Here is a 22,310-nt window from a genome sequence, read left to right as displayed (position 1 = left end):
AAGTGCGCACACATACTGTATAGAAATAGAGAAATACTGCTGAACTTCCATGATCTCTACTGACTTCCTTGACAGTGCTATACAGATGCACTGCTGCACCACAACACCATGTCTAAAGAGAATGATTGAGGGAAATGTAATGGGTGTTTGGTGTGTGTGTGTGTGTGTGTGTGTGTGTGTGTGTGTGTGTGTGTGTGTGTGTGTGTGTGTGTGTGTGTGTGTGTGTGTGTGTGTAAAGGAGTGAGAGCAGGGCCAGAGAGAGGAGGGAAAGGGAGAACAACAGTACAGGATGTCATTCATCATCAATGCCTTTCCTGACAGGAAGAAAGGCCAGGGAGAACAGTAAGAAACTCCATCTGAGAAAGTACATTAACTCCTCCTCTCCAGGCTTTACAGCCATAAAAAAAGTATATTTACAGCATAGTAACCTAGGCCTGTTTTTAAATCCACACGGATCTTTCTGCCAAATCTGGCTTCAGCAGTTAAACAAGCACCCGTTCGAACATGCTGTTGGTCACATGACTAATGCCTCAGGCTAACAGGTGGGCTGGGCTCAGGGTCAATTAAACAGGAATGCTAATCGATCTACATGCATAGGCCTTTCAAACAGATTAGGTTGGGTCAGTGTTATGGTACAGCTACGTTTCCCGACGTGAGGGGTTTACTGAGAAGCATAGGAGTAACAATATCAACACAGTGAAGAGACACTGAGGGGTTTACTGAGAAGCATAGGAGTAACAATAGCAACACAGTGAAGAGACACTGAGGGGTTTACCGAGAAGCATAGGAGTAACAATAGCAACACAGTGAAGAGACACTGAGGGGTTTACCGAGAAGCATAGGAGTAACAATAGCAACACAGTGAAGAGACACTGAGGGGTTTACTGAGAAGCATAGGAGTAACAATAGCAACACAGTGAAGAGACCAACAACGTGCAGTAAGAGATGAACGCTTAAGTGTTGCCTTCTAAAACCCTCTCATTTCTGGCAGGAATGGTTCCTGATAGTTCAAAAGACAGTCAGAGAAAGACCTCACACCCACTTAATCCCTCTATATCATGAATTTCAGCCTAAGATTTAGTACAACTAATTCACAGGACTAAGCATGTAGGACTCAATAAGCAAATCTCCTGTAATCTAAATTCCTTGGAACTTGTACCATATCCACCGTGTACGTGGTTGATCTATAGCACACCCAAACACACCCTCACTTAGTGTTTGCCGCTCCTGAGGCTACCCGGTTACCTGCCAACCAAACAATAGCAGCAAGACAGAGAGGGTTAAGAAATAACATAGGCTGACTTGTAGTGCTGCTTAAAGCCCTTAGTATTGACCATGTGAGGGTGTAGGCTCTGCTATCAACAATGCACTCTGGACACTAGGAAAGAGCAGGCATGCATGGCACCTTATTGTGAATCAGAGTAGTGAAGTAGATGTTTTCTTAATAACATTAGCCTTGGCCAGCCTCCTCTGCTAAGATACCCCCTCTGTGGACAGGAAGGGTGTGTCAATGGAAATGACAGAACAATGAGCGGATGAATAGAAGGAGGGAGGAGAGAAAGGGTGATTGATAATCTAACATGTTTGAGGAAGTAGAGGAGCCAAGGCCTTGGAAAGTTAGACCTGCCAGACATCACGGCTCTGAAACACAGCCTGGTATTATGACATCACATTTATGAAAATGTTTACCGTAAATCCCCTTCTTATTTTAATACAATATGCCTACTTTGGGTTGAGATGAAACACATGCTGGGCCTATTACGTTACTGTGAAGGCATAGTCACTTTAAGTTGGATTAATCCACTTCCTTACTGCAAAACACTCATTCATATCCCCCCTGAATAACAGTCAGTCAGTCAGTCACACAGCTCTACGAATGAGGAAGTGCTGTGCAGCTCTAAGACATTTAACATATGGTCCTGCTGCCTGGAAGCAGACAACACATAACAGGCCAGTTACTTAGTGCAGGTACAATGACCCCAGCACGAACACTGCAGAACAAACCTCACACTGCCCCCAGTACGCCCCAACACCTCTCTCCTGCTCTAACCCCTCTAGGTGTAGTCTTCCTCAGTAGGAATGTTTAACAGTAAACCCATTGATCATGGAGTGGACTGGTCAACAACGACACTTTGCAGCTATCCTAATATGACTACAGATCCCATGAGCACCAATCCTGTCAACAACAGAGCAGCACTCTAGCCACATGTCACAAACTTAGCAAAATAAGGAACGTCCCTTTTTCAGGATCATGTCTTTCAAAGATAATTCATAAAAATCCAAATAACTTTACAGATCTTCATTATAAAGGGTTTAAACACCGTTTCCCATGTTTGTTCAATGAACCATAAACAATTAATGAACATGCACCTAAGACACTAACAGCTTACGGTAGGCAATTGAGGTTACAGTTATGAAAACTTAGGACACTAAGAGGCCTTTCTACTGACTCGGAAAAACACCAAAAGAAAGATGCCCAGGGTCCCTGCTCATCTGCGTGAACGTGCCTTAGGTATGCTGCAAGGAGGCATGAGGACTGCAGATGTGGCCAGGGCAAAAAATTGCAATATCCGTACTGTGAGACGCCTAAGACAGCGCTTCAGGGAGACAAGACGGACAGCTGATCGTCCTCGCAGTGGCAGACCACGTGTAACAACACCTGCACAGGATCGGTACATGCAAACATCACACCTGCGGGACAGGTACAGGATGGCAACAACAACTGCCTGAGTTACACCAGGAACACACAATCCCTGCATCAGTGCTCAGACTGTTCGCAATAGGCTGGACTGAGGGCTTGTAGGCCTGTTGTAAGGCAGGTCCTCACCAGACATCACCGGCAACAACGTCGCCTATGGGCACAAACCCACCGTCGCTGGACCAGACAGGACTGGCAAAAAGTGTTCTTCACTCACAAGTCACGGTTTTGTCTCACCAGGGGTGATGGTCGGATTCGTGTTTATCGTCAAAGGAATGAGCGTTACACTGAGGCCTGTACCCTGGAGCGGGATCGATTTGGAGGTGGAGGGTCCGTCATGGTCTGGGGCGGTGTGTCACAGCATCATAGGACTGAGCTTATTGTCATTGCAGGCAATCTCAACGCTGTGCGTTACAGGGAAGACATCCTCCTCCCTCATGTGGTACCCTTCCTGCAGGCTCATCCTGACATGACCCTCCAGCATGACAATGCCACCAGCCATACTGCTCGTTCTGGTGTGATTTCCTGCAAGACAGGAATGTCAGTGTTCTGCCATGGCCAGCGAAGAGCCCGGATCTCAATCCCATTGAGCACATCTGGGAACTGTTGGATCGGAGGGTGAGGGCTAGGGCCATTCCTCCCAGAAATGTCTGGGAACTTGCAGGTGCCTTGGTGGAAGAGTGGGGTAACATCTCACAGCAAGAACTGGCAAATCTGGTGCAGTCCATGAGGAGGAGATGCACTGCAGTACTTAATGCAGCTGGTACTGACTGTTACACCAGATACCGACTTACTTTTGATTTTGACCCCCCCCCTTTGTTCAGAGACACATTATTCAATTTCTGTTAGTCACATGTCTGTGGAACGGGTTCAGTTTATGTCTCAGTTGTTGAATCTTGTTACGTTCATACAAATGTTTACACATGTTAAGTTTGCTGAAAATAAACACAGTTGACAGTTACCAAAACACTGACCTGAACTGAACAGGGTATTTTGTTCTGTCATTATTACATCAGTGTAATGTACAGACAAGGGGCCAAGTGTTTGCTAAGAATGCAGAACAGAATGTCATTAAAACCAGACTGACTCGGCTTAAGAACTTAAGACCAGTGGGCCTGGCTGATACAGGCTGCAGGGTAGAGGACTGGGTCCAGAGGGAGAGGTGGTGGGTTCAGGTCAGCTGGATCAGCCTGAGGGAGACCAGGGCATCTGGAGGATCCACCAGCTGCTTCTCAGGTACTGTACGGACAACTAACAGGCTCTAGCTAAAAACAGACCACACATACACACAAGCCAGACAGAGAGAGTGAATCAGTAAAGGGCTGCTGAGTCTGTGTGGGGGTTACGTTCTTTCTTTGTATTCAGAAGTGAGAGTCCAGGTGTGTGGACCTTCTGGGCGTTAGGTACCGTGGAGGGGGAAAAACCAGCAGTACTGCATCCCTTGAGGACTGGAGTTGTGCATGGGCAGTTGTGTACCATCCATCCCAGCACCCCCATGGTCCTTTCAGTGAGTAGACCACCCCCCAAACTCCTCTCACCCTTTCTAGCGCTCCATTATCTGGCTGGCCCCTGTTCAGCTCTTTCTCCTCACATCTCACTGGGCTCCGTTCTATGGCCATTCATCACCTCTCTCCTGACCAGCTGCAGAACACACTGATGCTCCTGGTCAATGACACACAAACAAGCAGATCTGCAAATCTCGTAAAAACTGCAATCAAACTGTATCCAGACTAACAGTACAATTAACACTTCATCTCACACCCGGACTTCATTGTCTAAGATAACTGACCTACAATGGGTGTCATTACACATCTACTGCAACTACATGGGATCCATAGCTATATAGTCTGTATCCATACATAGATTCCAGCACTGTTGTTGACTGCTCTATACACAGACGGATTTTACCCCCAAGCCATAAGACTCCTGAACAGGTAATCAAATGGCTACCCGGACTATTTGCATTGTGCCCCTCCCAACCCCTCTTTTTACACTGCTGCTACTCCGTTTATCATATATGCATAGTCACTTTAACTATACATTCATGTACATACTACCTCAATTGGGCCGACCGACCAGTGCTCCCGCACATTGGCTAACCGGGCTATCTGCAGTGTCCCGCCACCCACCAACCCCTCTTTTACGCTACTGCTACTCTCTGTTCATCATATATGCATAGTCACTTTAACCATATCTACATGTACATACTACCTCAATCAGCCTGACTAACCGGTGTCTGTATGTAGCCTCGCTACTTTTATAGCCTCGCTACTGTATATAGCCTGTCTTTTTACTGTTTTATTTCTTTACTTACCTATTGTTCACCTAATACATTTTTTGCACTATTGGTTAGAGCCTGTAAGTAAGCATTTCACTGTAAGGTCTACACCTGTTGTATTTGGCGCACGTTACAAATCAACTTTGATTTGATTTGACTTGATTAAACCAGACCATAGTTTAGGAGGGAGGGACAGGGGGCGAGAAACACAACTCCAGCCCACAGTAAGCTATGACCTGAGGAGCCACTGACACTGCGGTTGCAGTGGGAGCTATGGTGCACACACAGACAAAGGTCAGTGTTATGTCAAAGATGGTATGAGACGCATAGGGCGAGAGAGAGAGGACACAGAAGCAGATGAGGCACAGAGGGGAGCACTGTGAGCACAGAACAGCAGAACAGTCAGGAACTATCAGGATCAGAGAGAGAATCCACATTGCAACACAAATAGACAGACATAAAACACACAAGTAGAGAAGGCCTTGACAAGTTTGAGGTGCTTGGAATGGGCAGTGACTGACAAAAGGACAGTTGGTGGTGAGAAGGATTGATGGGGGGGGGAGCAAGTGTCAAATTGTGTGTGTCTTACAGCAGTGGGGGTGTTGGGGGTGCTGGTCCCAGGACGCCTGCGTAGGGACAGGCGCTGCTGGCTGCGCAGAGAGAACCTACGGAAAGAGTCCCGGCTGCGAGAGGCCAGAGAACGTAACGAGTTGGCCCTCTTGAAGTCCCCGGGGCTGTCCTCGGCCCCCCTGCCCCTACGTTCCACTGCACTGGACACCAAGCTGAGCGCCCCCTGCAGGGACCGGCGTGCGGTCCCCATCCACCCAGACACCTGGGACTGGGCCACCGACAGCTTGTCCCCCAGGTACTCCATCTCAGATCACTAAAAGACCAACGTCACAGAATGAAGTCCGGACAAAGCGCTCAGTCAGGCTGTGGTCCGGTACTGTAGGTCCTGAATCCAGTGTGATATCGTGGTCGATGGTGAGTCCTTGAGCCAGGTAGTCATCCAGGACCAGAGCTGGTGTCCTGGATACTGTTGAGGTGCGTATCTAGGTCAATGCTGCAGTAGCTGGGCTGTTTGGAAGGGATAGCACAGCCTGTCAGATGCATCATGACTCCATTTCAGTCCATCATCGGCAGCGAGGTGAACTCTAAGCTTTCTGCTTTTCTGCAAAATGCTTATTTCCATACATCTATACAGAAGGGCAAGATCGTAGCGGGGAACCCTTAACAGACAACCCCAGCTGGTAGAGAATCAGGTGTGACGATGCGTTCACAGGAGATATACTGCTGCACCGTCTGCAAACAGGTTCTTGAGCCACATAATGATCAGACCAAGTAGCAGCAATAAACCCACAGACGTAGAAGTGCAATGCAATGTCACAACATAGCTCATCTGTTCTGATTCTCACGCCCCTCACAGCGGGTTTCTGAAGCTGTCGCTGCTGCTCAGACACGTCCGCAATCGGAGGAAAACAATTTTAAAAATCTACCTCTCCATAGACCCCACACTGCAGTCGTCTTCCTGGTGGAAAACTTTACAGGAAGAACGGTGCTGAACAGAACAGCTGGTGTCAGGCAGGAGGAAGAGCTGTACTGATTCCTATTCCCTCGGAGTACACAGCACACCAACAGCAGAGCAGCGCCGTGGATATAGAAGCACAAACAGGAGAGGAGATTGTGATGCTAAGGTCAAATCCATGAGAGACAAAGACCAGTGCACTGTCCTTCCTTTCCTGCAGGTACAGGCCGATAGAGAAATGCGTCAGTCTCCTGCTCCCATTCCCCAGCACTACAGGACTCACGCTCAAGGAGAAATTGAGTGAACAAAGTGAGGGAGGGGAGAGAGGAGGCAGGGAGAAGCGGAGAGAGGGAGGGCCCTGATTTGCAGTGCAGGAGGGGAGGGCGATATGTTCTGCGGTGCTCCATCTCGCCTGCATGTTTCTGCTTGCAGCGACCAAGAGAGAATTCTCACAGGCATAGTCAGCACAGGGCAGAGGGGGTAGAAAGCAAGCATAGGAAGGATGGGGGGGTGGGGGTTGAAAGTGATAGGAACTTTATGTTGAGCCTATACCTTCAAATAGATGGAGAGAATGCTTGCCTGAAAGAGAGAGAGGGAGCAAAAGAGCAAGGAGGAGACCGGTGTAGCGGTTTTCAAGAGCCGGGGTTGTGGCCGTCAGCAGCAGTGAGCTCATGGCTAAAGGGAGGAATCATGACAGTGTGTCAGAGTTTGCCTAACAAATGTCTCCCTGACTCATGCAAACTGCATGTCAGGTCACAAAACTCTGTCCTTTCCCACTTTCATCTCACTGAATTTAACATTAGCGAGTAAGTAAGACACTCTAGTCTATAAAACAACCGAGTACCACAGATTTATTCTCAAACAGAAACCCCCTGAGAACAAACTGGGGCAGAGGCTGATGACTGCTACTCTGAACTGCCCACAAGTGCCCCCTGGTGGACTTCTGGAGAACAGTTCTGAGGAACATTGCTTTAAGAACAGACTACCTCCAGGAACCATCCTATAGCTGGAAATCACAGTTCTCTCCAGACACACAGACTCAAGTTTCATCAACACCAACTATGAAGATAACCATTTTACTACAGAAAACAAAGTCTGCTAATAACAATTGTCCAGCAAGAAATGACGGCCCTCAAGTCACCTCTAAACAGAGTCCACAAAGGGACGTTGGCCTAATGACTTCAGTTGTATCCGTCTCGTCTGTCCTCTCCCTGGTTTCCCTGCTCTGATGAATCATCTCCCATCACAGCCAGTGTAGATGCCTTAGACAGCTCATGTAGTCTGAGCCTGGTGACCATAGTGCGCACTCACACTAGGCCCAACTTCCACACTGATACAGAGAAACACTATCACCACAACATCCAGTCATTGACACATGTTGATACTCCAAATCCACACTCACTCAATAAGGAGGTCCCCTCAACTACACCCATAAATTGGAGAAAAACCTTCTTTCCCATTGACCCTCAGTGTAAAAAACCCAACTTCATTGTACATTTTTTGCAGAAAAGCTGCTGTGTTGTTCAATGTACACGTAACCAGGTAAATAATTCCGACCTACAGTTCACCATGCTCCCACATAGGGAAATAGAGCCTGCGAGAAGAGCCCTGTGGCTTCTGGCTATTCGGCGTGGGAGAGTGGGAAATTGTGGAGACCCGGTGTCCAAGTAGGCTACACATAGCTATGTGTGGGAAAACATTTCACAGGTAAGACATTTACCTCGTTTAGTATTGTCTGTATGTATAGTCTGTTGTTGGTCTTGGCTAGCTTAATGTTCTGGTTGGTAGCTGTTACATCAATAACTCATTCTAGACCAGGTATCTCACAAAAAAGAAACTGCAACTTAAAATCTTAACCGTCATTTGGATTGAAGGGCTCCAGGGCCAAGAACAAGTCTTTCAAGAGGAAGGGAAGGAATCATAGGACACTTCAGTATCAACTCTTACATAAATACCAGTAAAAGATAAAACAAAAATAGACCGATGCCAAGTGATGGTAGTAGGAAAGCATCTAGGGAACTAAAACGTAAATAAAAGCTAACATTATTACAGTAAGTAAGAGGTAAGTAACTGCACATCTGGTCACACCATTGCACTGTTGCACAAAAAGTGATGATAAATAATAAATACATAGAGGGATGAGACATGAAAAGAAAACAGAGACAGCCGAGTTGGTCTCCAAACAATTAAAAACTAGAATCCCTGCGGTAATTGCAGCACCACTCAGACCAGCAGGAGGTGACAGACACACAGAAAACAGCATGAAGTAACACAGGGAGGGCTCATCGGGGGAGGGGAGGGCTCATTGGACGAAGGGGGGGCTCATTGGACGAAGGGAGGGCTCATTGGGGGAAGGGAGGGGAGGGCTCATTGGGGGGGGGGATCATTGGGGGAGGGGAGGGCAGCCTTGTCTCTGAATGGAATCTGCTTTGCAGCACAGGCTATTTACATGGGTGTCTGTAGTGTACCAGTGGTAAAGAGGAGCACAAACACTAAAGTATTAAGACAGGTGCTTGAATAAAAGGAATGTCTATCACACAATGGGAAATGTCACTGCAGAGCCTTTCTTCAGCTATGCAAACAGAAGGCTGTCAAAATGAGCAGCACATAATCCTGAATTACAGGCCTAAAAACACGATTTCATTTCTCTGCTTTGTGCTGTAAAAAGGGGTGGAGAGATGAGCGAGATCATGACTGTCACATTACTCATCACCCCCAGTGACTAACTGCATTCCTACTCCACCCTACTGTAACTCACACAAACCAATCTGCAAATCAAGTCATATACAAGCACATCTTTTACAAATCACCAGGGGTTTCTGTGAGATTCAGCTCAAAAGTATAAACAGTGATAACACATAGAACTGAGGGGGTCCAATTGTTACCATGATGAAGCAGTGTAATTTCACTGTAGCAGAAGCTCATTTCTGAAGCTTGTCCAACTTTGAGTCCGAAATGAGGTGATTGTGTGTGTGTACACCTGTGTGTATGGAAACAGAGCATCATGACTCACCCAGCTCTGTCGGCCTCTCTCTCTATGTGTACTCCTGCTCCTAATCCTGGACAGGCTCCCCTCCATAGCACTCGCAGACAGGGCTGATCTACGGGACACGCTGCGGGACCTCATCCTGGACAGGCTCCCCTCCATAGCACACTCAGACGGGGCTGATCTACGGGACACGCTGCGGGACCTCATCCGGTTCAGCTCCTAAGACATGGGGAGCGTAGAATGAAATCGAATGTTTGCTGTTACGGAACAGTTTACTAGCCTGCTAATATTGATATGCTGGAAAGTCTAGCGGTCTTACGCCTGGTTAACCGGTCTGTAACCTGATTTAAAGAAATCAGCGTATGAGGACCGTGTTGTATGCACTTATATCCAGGAGAGCAACCAGCTCAGTCTTAACGCCTCCTCGGCTATCCCAAGCAGATCACTATTCGTTCAAAATGGTGACAGAAATACATATACAAAAATAAACAAACAAAACAAAACCAAAGCCCACTAAGAAAAATAACCCTGCATCCTCCTGGTTCTGCAAGCTTGCACCCTAATCATCTTTAGATTTCCTCCACCTGTGGGCTTAATAAGGCTTGGCACAGCACCTGCCCCTGAGCCGGTCGGTGCTGCCACCTGGGGAAGGAGTGTGGAAGTGTATCCTGGTAGTGTACTGCCCAGCTGTGTGTCAACACTAAACTACCCCCCATAATCATAACATTACACAAAAGCACTTGTACTGGTTGAATTCATTGAATCTATAGATGCCACTGATTCACATATCCTATGTCTCTCCTTATGATACTGTTTCTTACCTGGGAGCCCTGAGATCTCCTCTGGCCTCTGGCCTCTACCCTGTGCCCCTGGGGCTCTGAGTCCTGGGGGAACCAGGTCTGCTCCATGGGGGACCCAGGGCTTTGGGGCGCTCTCCTGGGGAAGGATGGTTCACTGGGCATACCAGACCAGCGTCTCTCTGGGACCAGGATGGGGGCCGTGGCCCTGTCCTCCAGCCTGTGGAGGAGCTGCTCCAGGCTGGGTTTATTGGCAGGCTTCCTGGGTGGCTCTGGTCCAGCCATGGGCCTATCCACTGATTCCTCGTCGATGCTTAGCCTCTGCTCCCACAGCTCCTGCTGAGAGGGGGCCCACACTGTACTGGGTCGCCCCACTGCGCCCTCGGGAGCCATCCTATGGCCACCTTCCCTTTCTGGAGAGTGGGGGTGGGATCTCACCCCACTACCTGGGTCTGAGCCCTGGATGCCAGTAACAGGGAACACCTCTCTAGTGGGCAAGGGTTGTGTCTCGGTCTGGGACCTGAATGAGTCTATGTCCAGGATACCAGGTCTGTAGTGGTCATCTGCCCAGGGAGAGGGCTGCTTCCATCTGACACTAGGGGAGTGGGGACTGCCTCTGGAGTGCAGGTCACCCAGAGACCAGCACCCAGAGTCTAGATCCAGCATTTTAGGTCTGAGAGGTAAAAAGTCCAGCACCCCCCTCTCCTGGTTCTCTCTCCTCTGCCTCTCCATGATTCTCTGTCTCTCTGCCTCCTCTTGTATGGCTACGTGTCTCATCTTCTCCTGTTCCTCTCTCTCCATCTTTTCCCTTAGTCTCTGCTTTCCAAGCTCATGAAGCAGTTGTCTCTCTCTCTCATTCTGCTTCTGTTTTTCAAACTCAAACAGTTGTCTTCTCTCCATCTCCTTTATTCTCTCCAGTTCTTCTATCCTCTGTCTCTCCCTCTCTAACTCCCTTTTTCTATCCCTCTGGTTTTCCAATTCCTGTCTCTCAAAGTCCAACTGTTTCTGTCTCTCCAACTCTCTCTGTTTTTGTCTTTCCAGATCGCGTTGCCTCTGTCTCTCCAACTCTTGCACTCTTTCCCTTTCCAACTCTCTCTGTCTGTCTTCCTCCTGTTGTATGGCTTGCTGTCTCATCTTTTCCTGCTCCTCTCTCTCCATTCTCTCTCGTTGTCTCTGCTTTTCAAGTTCCAGAAGCTGTTGCCTCCCTCTCTCATTCTGCTTCTGTTTTTCAAACATTTGCCTTCTCTCCATCTCCTTTATTCTCTCCAACTCTTCAGTCCTCTCCTTGTCCAACTTCTTCTGTCTCTCTAAGTCTAACTGTCTCTGCCTCTCCTTTTCAAACTCTTTCTGCCTCTCCAAGTCTAACTGTCTCTGCCTCTCCTTTTCAAACTCTTTCTGCCTCTCCAAGTCTAACTGTCTCTGCCTCTCCTTTTCAAACTCTTTCTGCCTCTCCAAGTCTAACTGTCTCTGCCTCTCCTTTTCAAACTCTTTCTGCCTCTCCAAGTCTAACTGTCTCTGCCTCTCCTTTTCAAACTCTTTCTGCCTCTCCAAGTCTAACTGTCTCTGCCTCTCCTTTTCAAACTCTTTCTGCCTCTCTAAGTCTAACTGTCTCTGCCTCTCCTTTTCAAACTCTTTCTGCCTCTCTAAGTCTAACTGTCTCTGCCTCTCCTTTTCAAACTCCTTCTGTCTCTCCAAGTCTAACTGTCTCTGCCTCTCCTTTTCAAACTCCTTCTGTCTCTCCGAGTCTAACTGTCTCTGCCTCTCCTTTTCAAACTCCTTCTGTCTCTCTGAGTCTAACTGTCTCTGCCTCTCCTTTTCAAACTCCTTCTGTCTCTCTGAGTCTAACTGTCTCTGCCTCTCCTTTTCAAACTCCTTCTGTCTCTCCAAGTCTAACTGTCTCTGCCTCTCCTTTTCAAACTCCTTCTGTCTCTCCGAGTCTAACTGTCTCTGCCTCTCCTTTTCAAACTCCTCCTGTCTCTCTAAGTCTAACTGTCTCTGCCTCTCCTTTTCAAACTCTTTCTGCCTCTCCTTTTCAAACTCTTTCTGCCTCTCCAAGTCTAACTGTCTCTGCCTCTCCAAGTCTAACTGTCTCTGCCTCTCCAAGTCTAACTGTCTCTGCCTCTCCAAGTCTAACTGTCTCTGCCTCTCCAAGTCTAACTGTCTCTGCCTCTCCTTTTCAAACTCTTTCTGTCTCTCCTGCTCTCTCTGTCTCTCCAACTCTATCTGGCTCTCCCTCTGTAGCTCTTGCCATCGCTGTCTTTCCAGCTCTCTTTGCCTCTCGCTCAGTCTCTCGTTCTCCAACTCATTGTGTTTCTCTCTTTCTAATTCTTTTAGCTTTAGCTCTCTCTTTCTTGCATATTCTAACGGTTTCTGTCTCTCCATGTCCAGCCGTGTCTGTTTCTCCCTCTCAAACTCCTTGCTCTCCCTCTGCCATTCTTTCTCCCTCTCCAATTCTCTTACTTTCTCAAGGTCTACTTGTTTTTGTTTTTCTATTTCCAGCTCCTCCCTCCATGTCCGTCTGTCCCATGCCGTTCCTCTCTCCCTTTCCTGTGTTTGATTCCGCTCCATCAGTTCTTCTTCTTGACCTTGGGAGCTTTTTCCAAAAGCTTCATCTAGAGAGGGGTTCCTTCGTACTTGTAAGACCTTCCCTTGAGAGCCCCATTGTCCAGACTTCATAGAGAAATCGTCAAAGGGAACTTCCACGTCCCCTCTCTCGGTTTCCTCGTCCCCATAAGATACGGCTTCCTGGATCTGACCAGTCAGAGCAAAGTAGGTGGCCCTGGGCTTGGGTGGCTGCTCATCTGGCTCCAGCATTTTCAACCGCTTCGGTGCTGCCACTTCCTCTCTCTCCCTCTCCTGTTCTCTCGGCTTCTCCCTGTCTACATCCATTTGCATCCTCCTCTCCGCTTCCCTCTGCCTCTCTTTCTCCTTTCTCTCCTTCTCCTTTTCCCTTTGCCTTCCTTTCTCTACCTCTGCCTCCCTATCCATCTCAGTGGTATTCCACTTCTGCAGAACTCCAACCCTCAGGTAGCGTGGTCCCTGTTCCTGTTGGGAGGCTGGTGCTCTCCTTTGAGCCAAACTGAGGACTCCTTGGACCTGAGCATGTCTCTCCTCCACTGGCTCAGCCCTGGCTGACCGATTCCCCTCAGAACGCCTGGAACGGAGGGTCATGGCTTTGTCCTCCAGCTGAGCCAAAGGGACACTCTCACTAACGGCTCTGCTCTCTCCCACCGCCTGCACAGTGTCAAACAAGTGCTCTACAAGATGTGGGCTGGAGGGAGACACAGGCTTGTGGTAGGTGGCGGTGACCAGGCTGCCGTCGTTCTCCCCATCCCCAAGTTTGAGGGACACACTTCTCTTGGGACAGCCCTTTGTGGCACTCTGTGCCCTGTCCTCCTCCATCAGCAGCACACTGTGTCTCTCCACCACGTTCTCAAACAGGGCTGCTCGCACTGTCTGCGCCCCACTGCTGGGGCAGCTCTCCATCCGTCGCCCTGCCTCAGTCAGTACTGCTGAGAGGTCAGAGGTGGTCTGGGTGGGCTGCTCTTGTATTCCTCTGATGTCCTCATCCACCCTTTTTTGGTCACTGAAGCTGTAAACGGAGTCCTCCACCTAAAAATGAGTAATTTAATGAGTTTGGTTACATTAAGTCAGACAGTCTGACAATAATCCTTATGAGCACTGCCTTGACAAGTTGCATGTCATCTCAAATCAAGATTTCTTCAATATTTATTCACCGGTTATTAATTTACTTATGAGTGCTCATGTCAATATACCTAACTATGGATAAGAAATTGATAAGGGGACAATTTTCTAACTTATAGCTGAAAGCCAATATCATCTGCCATTTTCTTTCAAGAAATGAATTTCAACAGATACACTTAGCTGGTGGATAATATAAGATCTGGGAGTGAACGTGTCTGTTTGACAAATAGTCAAATTTGTTTTAAGTATTACATAACGACAGAGAAAAAGAGAGGGTGATACAAAGTGAAGTGATTGAGCGAGGCATTGTGTCTGGGAAGAAAGGGGATCCCACTCCTCTTTGTTGGGTCCATAAAAGTAGGTGTGGTGGTGACGTGGTAATCAAAGCCTCTCCATGTTGACCTTTACCCAGTGCTTCACTCTCCGCATGTTTCATAACCAACACACAGAACAACCAGAGATGACGAATGCCCCAGATTAGGTTTCACAGTTCTTTGTACCTCTGTGGCAGTGGTGTTCCATTTTCCTATGGGACATGCTTTCCCATAACTAGAGCAAAGACTGATTAGGAGAAAATGTTTTGTGCCCAGGTTGTTTGAGAGTTGAATTGCAAATCAGAATTTTCCTTGAACATAGTCCTTATAATGGAAACGTTGCACGAAGATCAAGTTATTTTTTGGGGCTTACAGTGGCAAACACAGAAACTATATAAATACATTACATTTTCAAAAATCGAAACTAGTAAAAAAAACTATGAAATAAAGGAATATACTGTATTCACAAAGCTTTAACTAAGTTAACACCATCTTCAAATGTTGCTCAAACAGTGACCGTAAAACAAGACAGGAAACAAAGTACAAGCACTTACCAAATCCCCAGTGTTGTGACTGAGATCATTTAACAGGCTGATTCAATTTATCTATCAACATCTTTGGTAATTTGCTAGTAAACTCAAATTGGATGGGCATTAGTAAATTGCTGGAATGGCTCTCATTCTGTTTTTATAGGAAACGAGACAACTTTATTTTGTGTCACTAGCTAAGTTTCTTTCCAATTGGCGACAGATTTTCATGCATATATTGAAGAATCTGCATAAAACAATGCGCATTTCCCATGAGAGATGCGTTTCCATCAATTTGACTTGTTGTGGATAAAAGGCTGTGCGTGATGACATAGTACACATAAAAATAACTTTTGCGGTTCAATTTCCATAAAAAGTTAAAAGGGTTTCCATCACATTTTCAACTCCACTGATGGTTTTCTCACGACAACAAACGTTTGCGTTAAATATGCCATACTCTGGTATTGTGACGTGCTTCCTGACCAACAGCTCGCATATACAGTGCAGGTATAACCTACATGATGAGATAATAATGGACAAAATATTTCTCAAACGGCAGCCAAGTATTAAAAGGTAAAATGTCAAATAGGGTGCATTGCGAAAGTATTCACCCCTCTTGGCATTTTTCCTATTTTGTTGCCTTACAACCTGGAATTAAAATACATTTTTGGGGGGTTTGTATCATTTGATTCACACAACATATCTACCACTTTGAAGATGCAAAATATAAAAAAACTGAACCACCCCCCAAAGTCAATACTTTGTAGAGCCACCTTTTGCAGCAATTACAGCTGCAAGTCTCTTAGGATATCTTTCTATAAGCTTGGCACTTCTAGCCACTGAGATTCTTGCCCATTCTTCAAGGCAAAACTGCTCCAGCTCCTTCAAGTTGGATGGATTCCTGCTGGTGTACAAAAATCTTTAAGTCATACCACAGATTCTCAATTGGATTGAGGTTTGGGCTTTGACTAGGCCATTCCAAGACATTTAAATGTTTCCCCTTAAACCACTCGATTGTTGCTTTAGCAGTATGCTTAGGGTCATTGTCCTGCTGGAAGGTGAACCTCCGTTCCAGTCTCAAATCTCTGGAAGACGGAAACAGGTTTCCCTCAAGAATTTCCCTGTATTTAGCGCCATCCATCATTCCTTCAAGTCTGACCAGTTTCACAGTCCCTGCTGATGAAAAACATCCCCACAGCATGATGCTGCCACCACCATGCTTCACTGTGGGGATGTTGTTCACGGGGTGATGAGAGGTGTTGGGTTTGTGCCAGACATAGCATTTTCCTTAATGGTCAAAAAGCTCAATTTTAGTCTCACCTGACCAGAGTACCTTCTTTCATATGTTTAGGGAGTCTCCCACATGCCTTTTGGTGAACACCAAACGTGTTTGCTTATTTTTTTCTTTAAGCAATGGCTTTTTTTCTGGCCACTCTTCTGTAAAGCCCAGCTCTGTGGAGTGTACGGCTTAAAGTAGTCCTATGGACAGATACTCCAATCTCCGCTGTGGAGCTTTGCAGCTCCTTCAGGGTTATCTTTGGTCTATTTGTTGCCTCTCTGATTAATGCCCTCCTTGCCTGGTCTGTGAGTTTTGGTGGGCGGCCCTCTCTTGGCAGGTTTGTTGTGGTGCCATATTCTTTCCATTTTTTAATAATAGATTTAATGGTGCTCCATGGGATGTTCAAAGTTTCAGATATTTTTTTATAACCCAACCCTGATCTGTACTTCTCCACAACTTCGTTCCTGACCTATTTGGTCTTCGTGGTTCCACTTGCTTGGTGGTGCCCCTTGCTTAGTGGCGTTGCAGACTCTGGGGCCTTTCAGAACAGGTATATATCTAGCTATCTTGTGACAGATCATGTGACACTTAAAGTCCACCTGTGTGCAATCTAACTAATTATGTGACTTCTGAAGGTAATTGGTGGCACCAGATCTTATTTAGGGGCTTCATAGCAAAGGGGATGAATACATACGCACGCACCACTTTTCAGTTTTAAACTTTTTTGAAACAAGTAATTTTTTAAATGTCACTTCACCAATTTTGAATATTTTGAGTATGTCCATTACATGAAATCAAAATAAAAATCAATTTGAATTGCAGGTTGTAATGCAACAAAATAAGAAAAACGCCATGGGGGTGAATACTTTTGCAAGGCACTGTATTTGTCCTGTTTCACATATGTACAAGTGTGCAACCTGTACAAGTATGTGTGTGAAATGGAAACATGTTTTTTTGCATATCCCACTCCCCCTGAGACACTCTCAGAGAGTGGGGTCGCGGCCAGGGATCAGACATTATTGACGGCGATGCTGGAGCAATTAGGGTTAAGTGCCTTGCTCAAGGGCAGATCAGATTTGTCACCTTGTCGGAAATTCGAACTAGCAACCATTACTGGTCCAACTCTTTAACCGCTATGCTACCTGCCACCCATCATGATATTTATTGGAAAGGAGCATCAAGCTAAATCACTTTGTACTTTTACCACCCTGTGAAGTTCATCATAACTAATTTCATCTGTAGCCTAAAACTGCATGCTTTCCTGACTCGTAGTACGAAGACCACACAACATGCCATCACGTGACTTCAAGTTTACTTCGATATAATGGTTATTATATCAATATTTGCAGATAAAAACATTTACACCGCCATTTCTCGCATAATTAATTATACCGACACAAAAAGATCCCACCATGTCTAGCGTATTTTGTTTTGTCGACACTGGTCAAGTTTTCCGACAACTTAGCTGTTTCCATCGGGCGTGTTGTGACATTTTTTATCAGACATTTTATCTGTACTTCACTCGCATAAAAAGGTTGGATGAAAACCTGGTTACTGAAGACCAGGGATTAAAAAATCTAATTCGCATTTGGAGAAACAGTGCCACTGTTCGTCGCAGCGCCTTTGTTTTTGTTTTGAGGTGAGGAGTGTCTGGCAGCATGGTGTTTTGAGGTGAGGACTGTCTGGCAGCATGGTGTTTTGAGGTGAGGAGTGTCTGGCAGCATGGTGTTTTGAGGTGAGGAGTGTCTGGCAGCATGGTGTTTTGAGGTGAGGACTGTCTGGCAGCGTGGTGTTTTGAGGTGAGGACTGTCTGGCAGCGTGGTGTTTTGAGGCGAGGAGTGTCTGGCAGCGTGGTGTTTGAGGTGAGGAGTGTCTGGCAGCGTGGTGTTTTGAGGTGAGGACTGTCTGGCAGCGTGGTGTTTTGAGGCGAGGAGTGTCTGGCAGCGTGGTGTTTTGAGGTGAGGAGTGTCTGGCAGCGTGGTGTTTTGAGGTGAGGAGTGTCTGGCAGCGTGGTGTTTTGAGGCGAGGAGTGTCTGGCAGCGTGGTGTTTTGAGGCGAGGAGTGTCTGGCATTGTGGTGTTTTGAGGCGAGGAGTGTCTGGCAGCGTGGTGTTTTGAGGTGAGGAGCATCATGCAGTGTGGTAAAATAAATTGCAGTACATATTCTGCTGTTCTATCTTATAAAACAGTGTTGGTTGTTTGCAGTAACTTCATTGTTGTTGTAATATCCCAAACAAACATGGCAGTTTCACCAAGTAAGGATTCTAGCTTGAACTGTCGTTGCTTGCCTATCATAGACAGTAGTGTTTCAACTGGGTTTGCCTGGTAGGCACGGGAGTTTGAACAATTCTCACAGGGCTCACTGCAATCCTACACCAAACCACCTACACCAGATTAACCGAAGCAAATCCCAGAGCCTCTCTTACCCTCCTTTGAGGATCAGTGTCACTCTCATGGCGGTCTGTCGCCTCACTGGAGGAGGGACTGCCGAGGTCTGTGGTCCTCTCAGAGCCAAGCCTGATGAAGAGAAACACACATATCACACAAGACATGCCAATGGGAGAGCCATAAAAGGACTGACAGACAGTGTAGTGAGGAGCTCCTACCTTTTGGTCAGGTCAGGGGGCAGTGGGCGGGACTTGAACTGTGGTCTAACAGCAGGGGTCTGGGCTGGTGGTGTAACAGTATCTTCAGTAAGCTTCCTGATTCGCTGTTTAACACCACCCAATGTTACATCTGCCTCTTGGATTGGCTGTACTGGAGAGTTAGACCCTGGTCTTTGGGCAGCAACACGGAGAGGAACCACAGGAGAGAAAGAAGAGGAGGAATCTAGCAAGAGACTGATCCGTCTCTTAATGCTGCCTCCACCCTTTCCATCATCCTCCTCCTCCTCTTCTTCCTCTGTTTTCTTCTCTCTCCCTAATACGAGGGCTGAGGGCTTGCTGTCTGGGGCCGGTGGTGTAACATTGGTCCCCTCTGCTCCCTTCTCCTTCTCTGTCCTCCGTAGCGGTTCCACTGGAGTGTTTTCCTTGCTGTCGGTCTTGGCAGGTCGACCGTGGTGCAGTGACAGGCCAATGGACTCAAACTTGGAGGTGAGGTCGGCTGAGAGGGGACGTCTCACTGCCCAGCGAGCAGCTGGGGTGGGCGACTCAGCCTGAGTGGGAGAGGGCAGGAAGATGGCCGACACAGGTCTGGGCCTGGAGGCTCTAGACTGGGATCGGAGTTGAACTGTGACCTTGGGCCCTTCATCCCCCTTCCTTTCCTCCTCATCTTGCCCTATCTGACTGAGGAAGCCCATAGACTTGGCTCTGGTCATAGAGGCTGCCCCAGCTCTGATACTGGATGCTGTTTTGTTCCTTTCCTTCTCCGGTTTGGTGGATCCGGACCATTCTGCTGAAGGCGGTTTCTTAGGGCATCGTGAATGGAACAAGCCTGCCGCAGCTGGCTTCTGACGCCGGACCGGTTGGGAGGGAGTTGGTTTGCTGGGGTCCCCAAGGGTTAGAAGAGGGGCGGGTTTGAAGGGCTGGGCTACAGGCTTCGTGGTTTGTCCCATGCTCAACTTATGAGAGGGTTTGTAGGAGTTAGGAGCAGGACAGCTGGGGTTGATCGGCACTGGCCTGTGTTTGCTGGTGACATTCGGCTGCTGAGGTTTTGGGGTGCTGGGTGAGTCAGGTTTGTAAGAAGTAGGGTGAGTGGGCACTGGTCGGGGGTTGGTATTAGGCTTAGGCGCAAGTATGGGCCGGATGGTGGGGGTTTTCTCCACAGCGAAAGGTCTGGGAGTGAGCCGTGGTTTGGGTGCAGGGACAGGCTTACTAGGCTCTGGAGTGATGATGAGGGAGGCCTGGGTGTTGCAGGGACCCTCCGTGAGGCGCTTGTTACTGGAGTCAGACAGAGGGCTGAGGTGCAGTCGTCCCCCTACACCAATCCTTTCCACCTCCCCAGTCTGCACCTCCACTTGTGCAGCCATCCCTGTGGAAAAACACCTAGGGAGAGGAATGTGCAAATCTCTATCAGCACCTTTGGCCATTAACTGTTGGTCTAGCAGTAAAACCATAAACAAAGTTCAATAAATGATCTATTCAGCGAGTCGTACTGCCACTCCTTTCTCTGATACAATGCACTGACTGTACTACGACGGGTGCATTCACATCACGAACATGGGACAGAGGAAGTAAAGGCTGTCTTGGTTATCTGAGCACTATTCTGGACTTTGCCTTGGGAGGCGCCATGCACCCAGAGATGTGGCTGACTGCTCTAGAAGCAGATTGGCTGTTAAACACAGGCCATTCATTAGTATGGCGGGCCTCAGCCAGGGGGAGAGGGAGAGATCCATCACCTCTGGAGGGTTCAGTTCCCCATATAGAGGGAAGCGTTCAGTTCCCTGGGTACGCTGAAAGGTTCAGTTCCCTGGCAGCATCGTTTCCATCTACTGTTTCTCCATCTGCCGTGACTGGGTCTGACTCAGAGATAACCAGTACACAAAGTCTGAGACAACATCGTGAGCTTGGGACTATAATGTTCTATCTGCATTTTTGTCAAGATGTAATTATTGACATAGAAACAGTGAACAGACCAAGGCTACCTATATAGTACTCTAAATTCAAAATAAAAATAGCTGACACCATTCAAACCAATTAGGGTTTGGAACTTTAAAGCCAATTATCTCAGAATCATCTTTTTGCAGATAGAACCTTATAATCCCAAGAACTCAAAATATAGATGTAGCTACAGGTGAGACAGCAGAAATCCTGCCAGCACAATGACCGTCTGGCACTCCTTTTGAAGATCTACAGTAATCTGAAGATTACAGAGCTGCACCAGACAGCAGGAACAGTGAGGCAGGAAGGCTCACTCTCCTATGAGTGTCATTGTTGTCTTTTCCATTCAGTCAGTGTAGTAATGCAAGGCAGGTCTGGCCTATGGCAGTAAAAGGGGAATTCCATTGAAAAGCTACACAAGTAATTAGATATTCGGCTCCTCCCATACTAAAGTGCTCTACCAGTACTGAGGCGGTCACTACATTATCAACCGGTGATTGTTAAGCAAATAATTGTCGGTCTAACAGTAATTGACTGTTAATTAACGTACAGTAAACACAGTCATATCAGATGTTCCCATCATCAAGAGGGAGAGCATTTCTCGCAACACCCGCAATAACATCTGCTAAATATGTGTATGTGACCAATAACATTTGATTTGAGAGCAAAAACATCAAAGCAACAACATTTGGTGGACTGCTGCCCTTTAAGAGGCTCCTGCAGATCTGATCATGTATTCCACATGTTCTTCTCTTGAGTTAGGCTTCTCTGTAAGGGATTGACTGCTCTCCTACGGTGTGAGAGGGGGGGGGACACAGAACTGTTTGGTGGTGCAATTATCCAATTCTGCTTCGACTGCAGTTCAAATAAAATGTCATCGGTCGCAAATTTTATTGGTCGCACAAACGTCCTAGTTGTTGTTGTGGGCAATCCCATCATCACTCACTTGACTGGCTGGCAACCGTCTGCAGTGGAGCCCTGGTTTCTGTGGTAACCACTCAGTGATGTCATATCACACTGGAGTAAGGAGTAGGTGCCTGGGGAGAGGGCACAATTTGGTGTCATTACAAAGGAAGGAACTCTGTTTCCTGTAACATTAGACCCTGCGGCTGCATACATCAAAGTGTAGCACAGACCTCAGCATCATTACTATAGTCTCAGACCTCCCACCGGAAATCCACTTAGCATTTTTCATTTATGGAAACACGCAGACAGAGAAATACCCTAACATACATTTTGAAGGATGTAAACAAAGATTCAAAAAAGACTAACAAAAATTGTAGATGTCACAACTTGCATAATAGATATAACATGGAAAAGAGAAAGAAAAGAATGGGAGTAAAGGGAAAGAGTATCCTACTGCTAGCAGGGGGCTGATAAATTGAGGCAGTGGTTGTTGACAGGAAACGCTTTTGCAAAGCTGGAATGCTAACCATTCACTGTAGATGGGCCCAGCAACACAGCAGGGACTGGAGGAAAAACCACTGGCTGTAAGAATTGCACTGCACAACCACCATTTCCCTTGCAAACAGCTCATTTGCTTTTTAAAGTACAAACATATCCTAAATCTGGACAAGATCTAACCAAGTTCAATTGAGTAGGGACTAGCCTACCTTTCAACTAGAGAGACAAATGAGGTAAAAACATGGAATGAGCTCTAC

General features: G+C 47.1%; 1 protein-coding gene across 1 annotated transcript in view; it reads right to left on the bottom strand.

The window, feature by feature from the left end:
• LOC129853374 (titin homolog) overlaps nucleotides 1-22,310 on the bottom strand; it is a 33,564-nt gene that overhangs the window by 6,362 nt on the left and 4,892 nt on the right. The window contains exons 3-7 of the mRNA XM_055919346.1: nucleotides 21,596-21,686; nucleotides 18,718-20,094; nucleotides 18,538-18,628; nucleotides 10,312-13,899; nucleotides 9,515-9,709 (exon numbers count right to left, since the gene is read on the bottom strand). Coding sequence (XP_055775321.1) covers nucleotides 9,515-9,709; nucleotides 10,312-13,899; nucleotides 18,538-18,628; nucleotides 18,718-20,094; nucleotides 21,596-21,660 — 5,316 coding nt within the window. The 5' untranslated portion in view covers nucleotides 21,661-21,686. The remainder of the gene's footprint in view (nucleotides 1-9,514; nucleotides 9,710-10,311; nucleotides 13,900-18,537; nucleotides 18,629-18,717; nucleotides 20,095-21,595; nucleotides 21,687-22,310) is intronic.

Source organism: Salvelinus fontinalis, chromosome 4, assembly GCF_029448725.1.
Source record: "Salvelinus fontinalis isolate EN_2023a chromosome 4, ASM2944872v1, whole genome shotgun sequence".
In the NCBI taxonomy this organism is placed as follows: domain Eukaryota; kingdom Metazoa; phylum Chordata; class Actinopteri; order Salmoniformes; family Salmonidae; genus Salvelinus; species Salvelinus fontinalis.
Note: the sequence above shows the minus strand (reverse complement) of the source record. Positions and strands in the feature narration are given on the sequence as shown.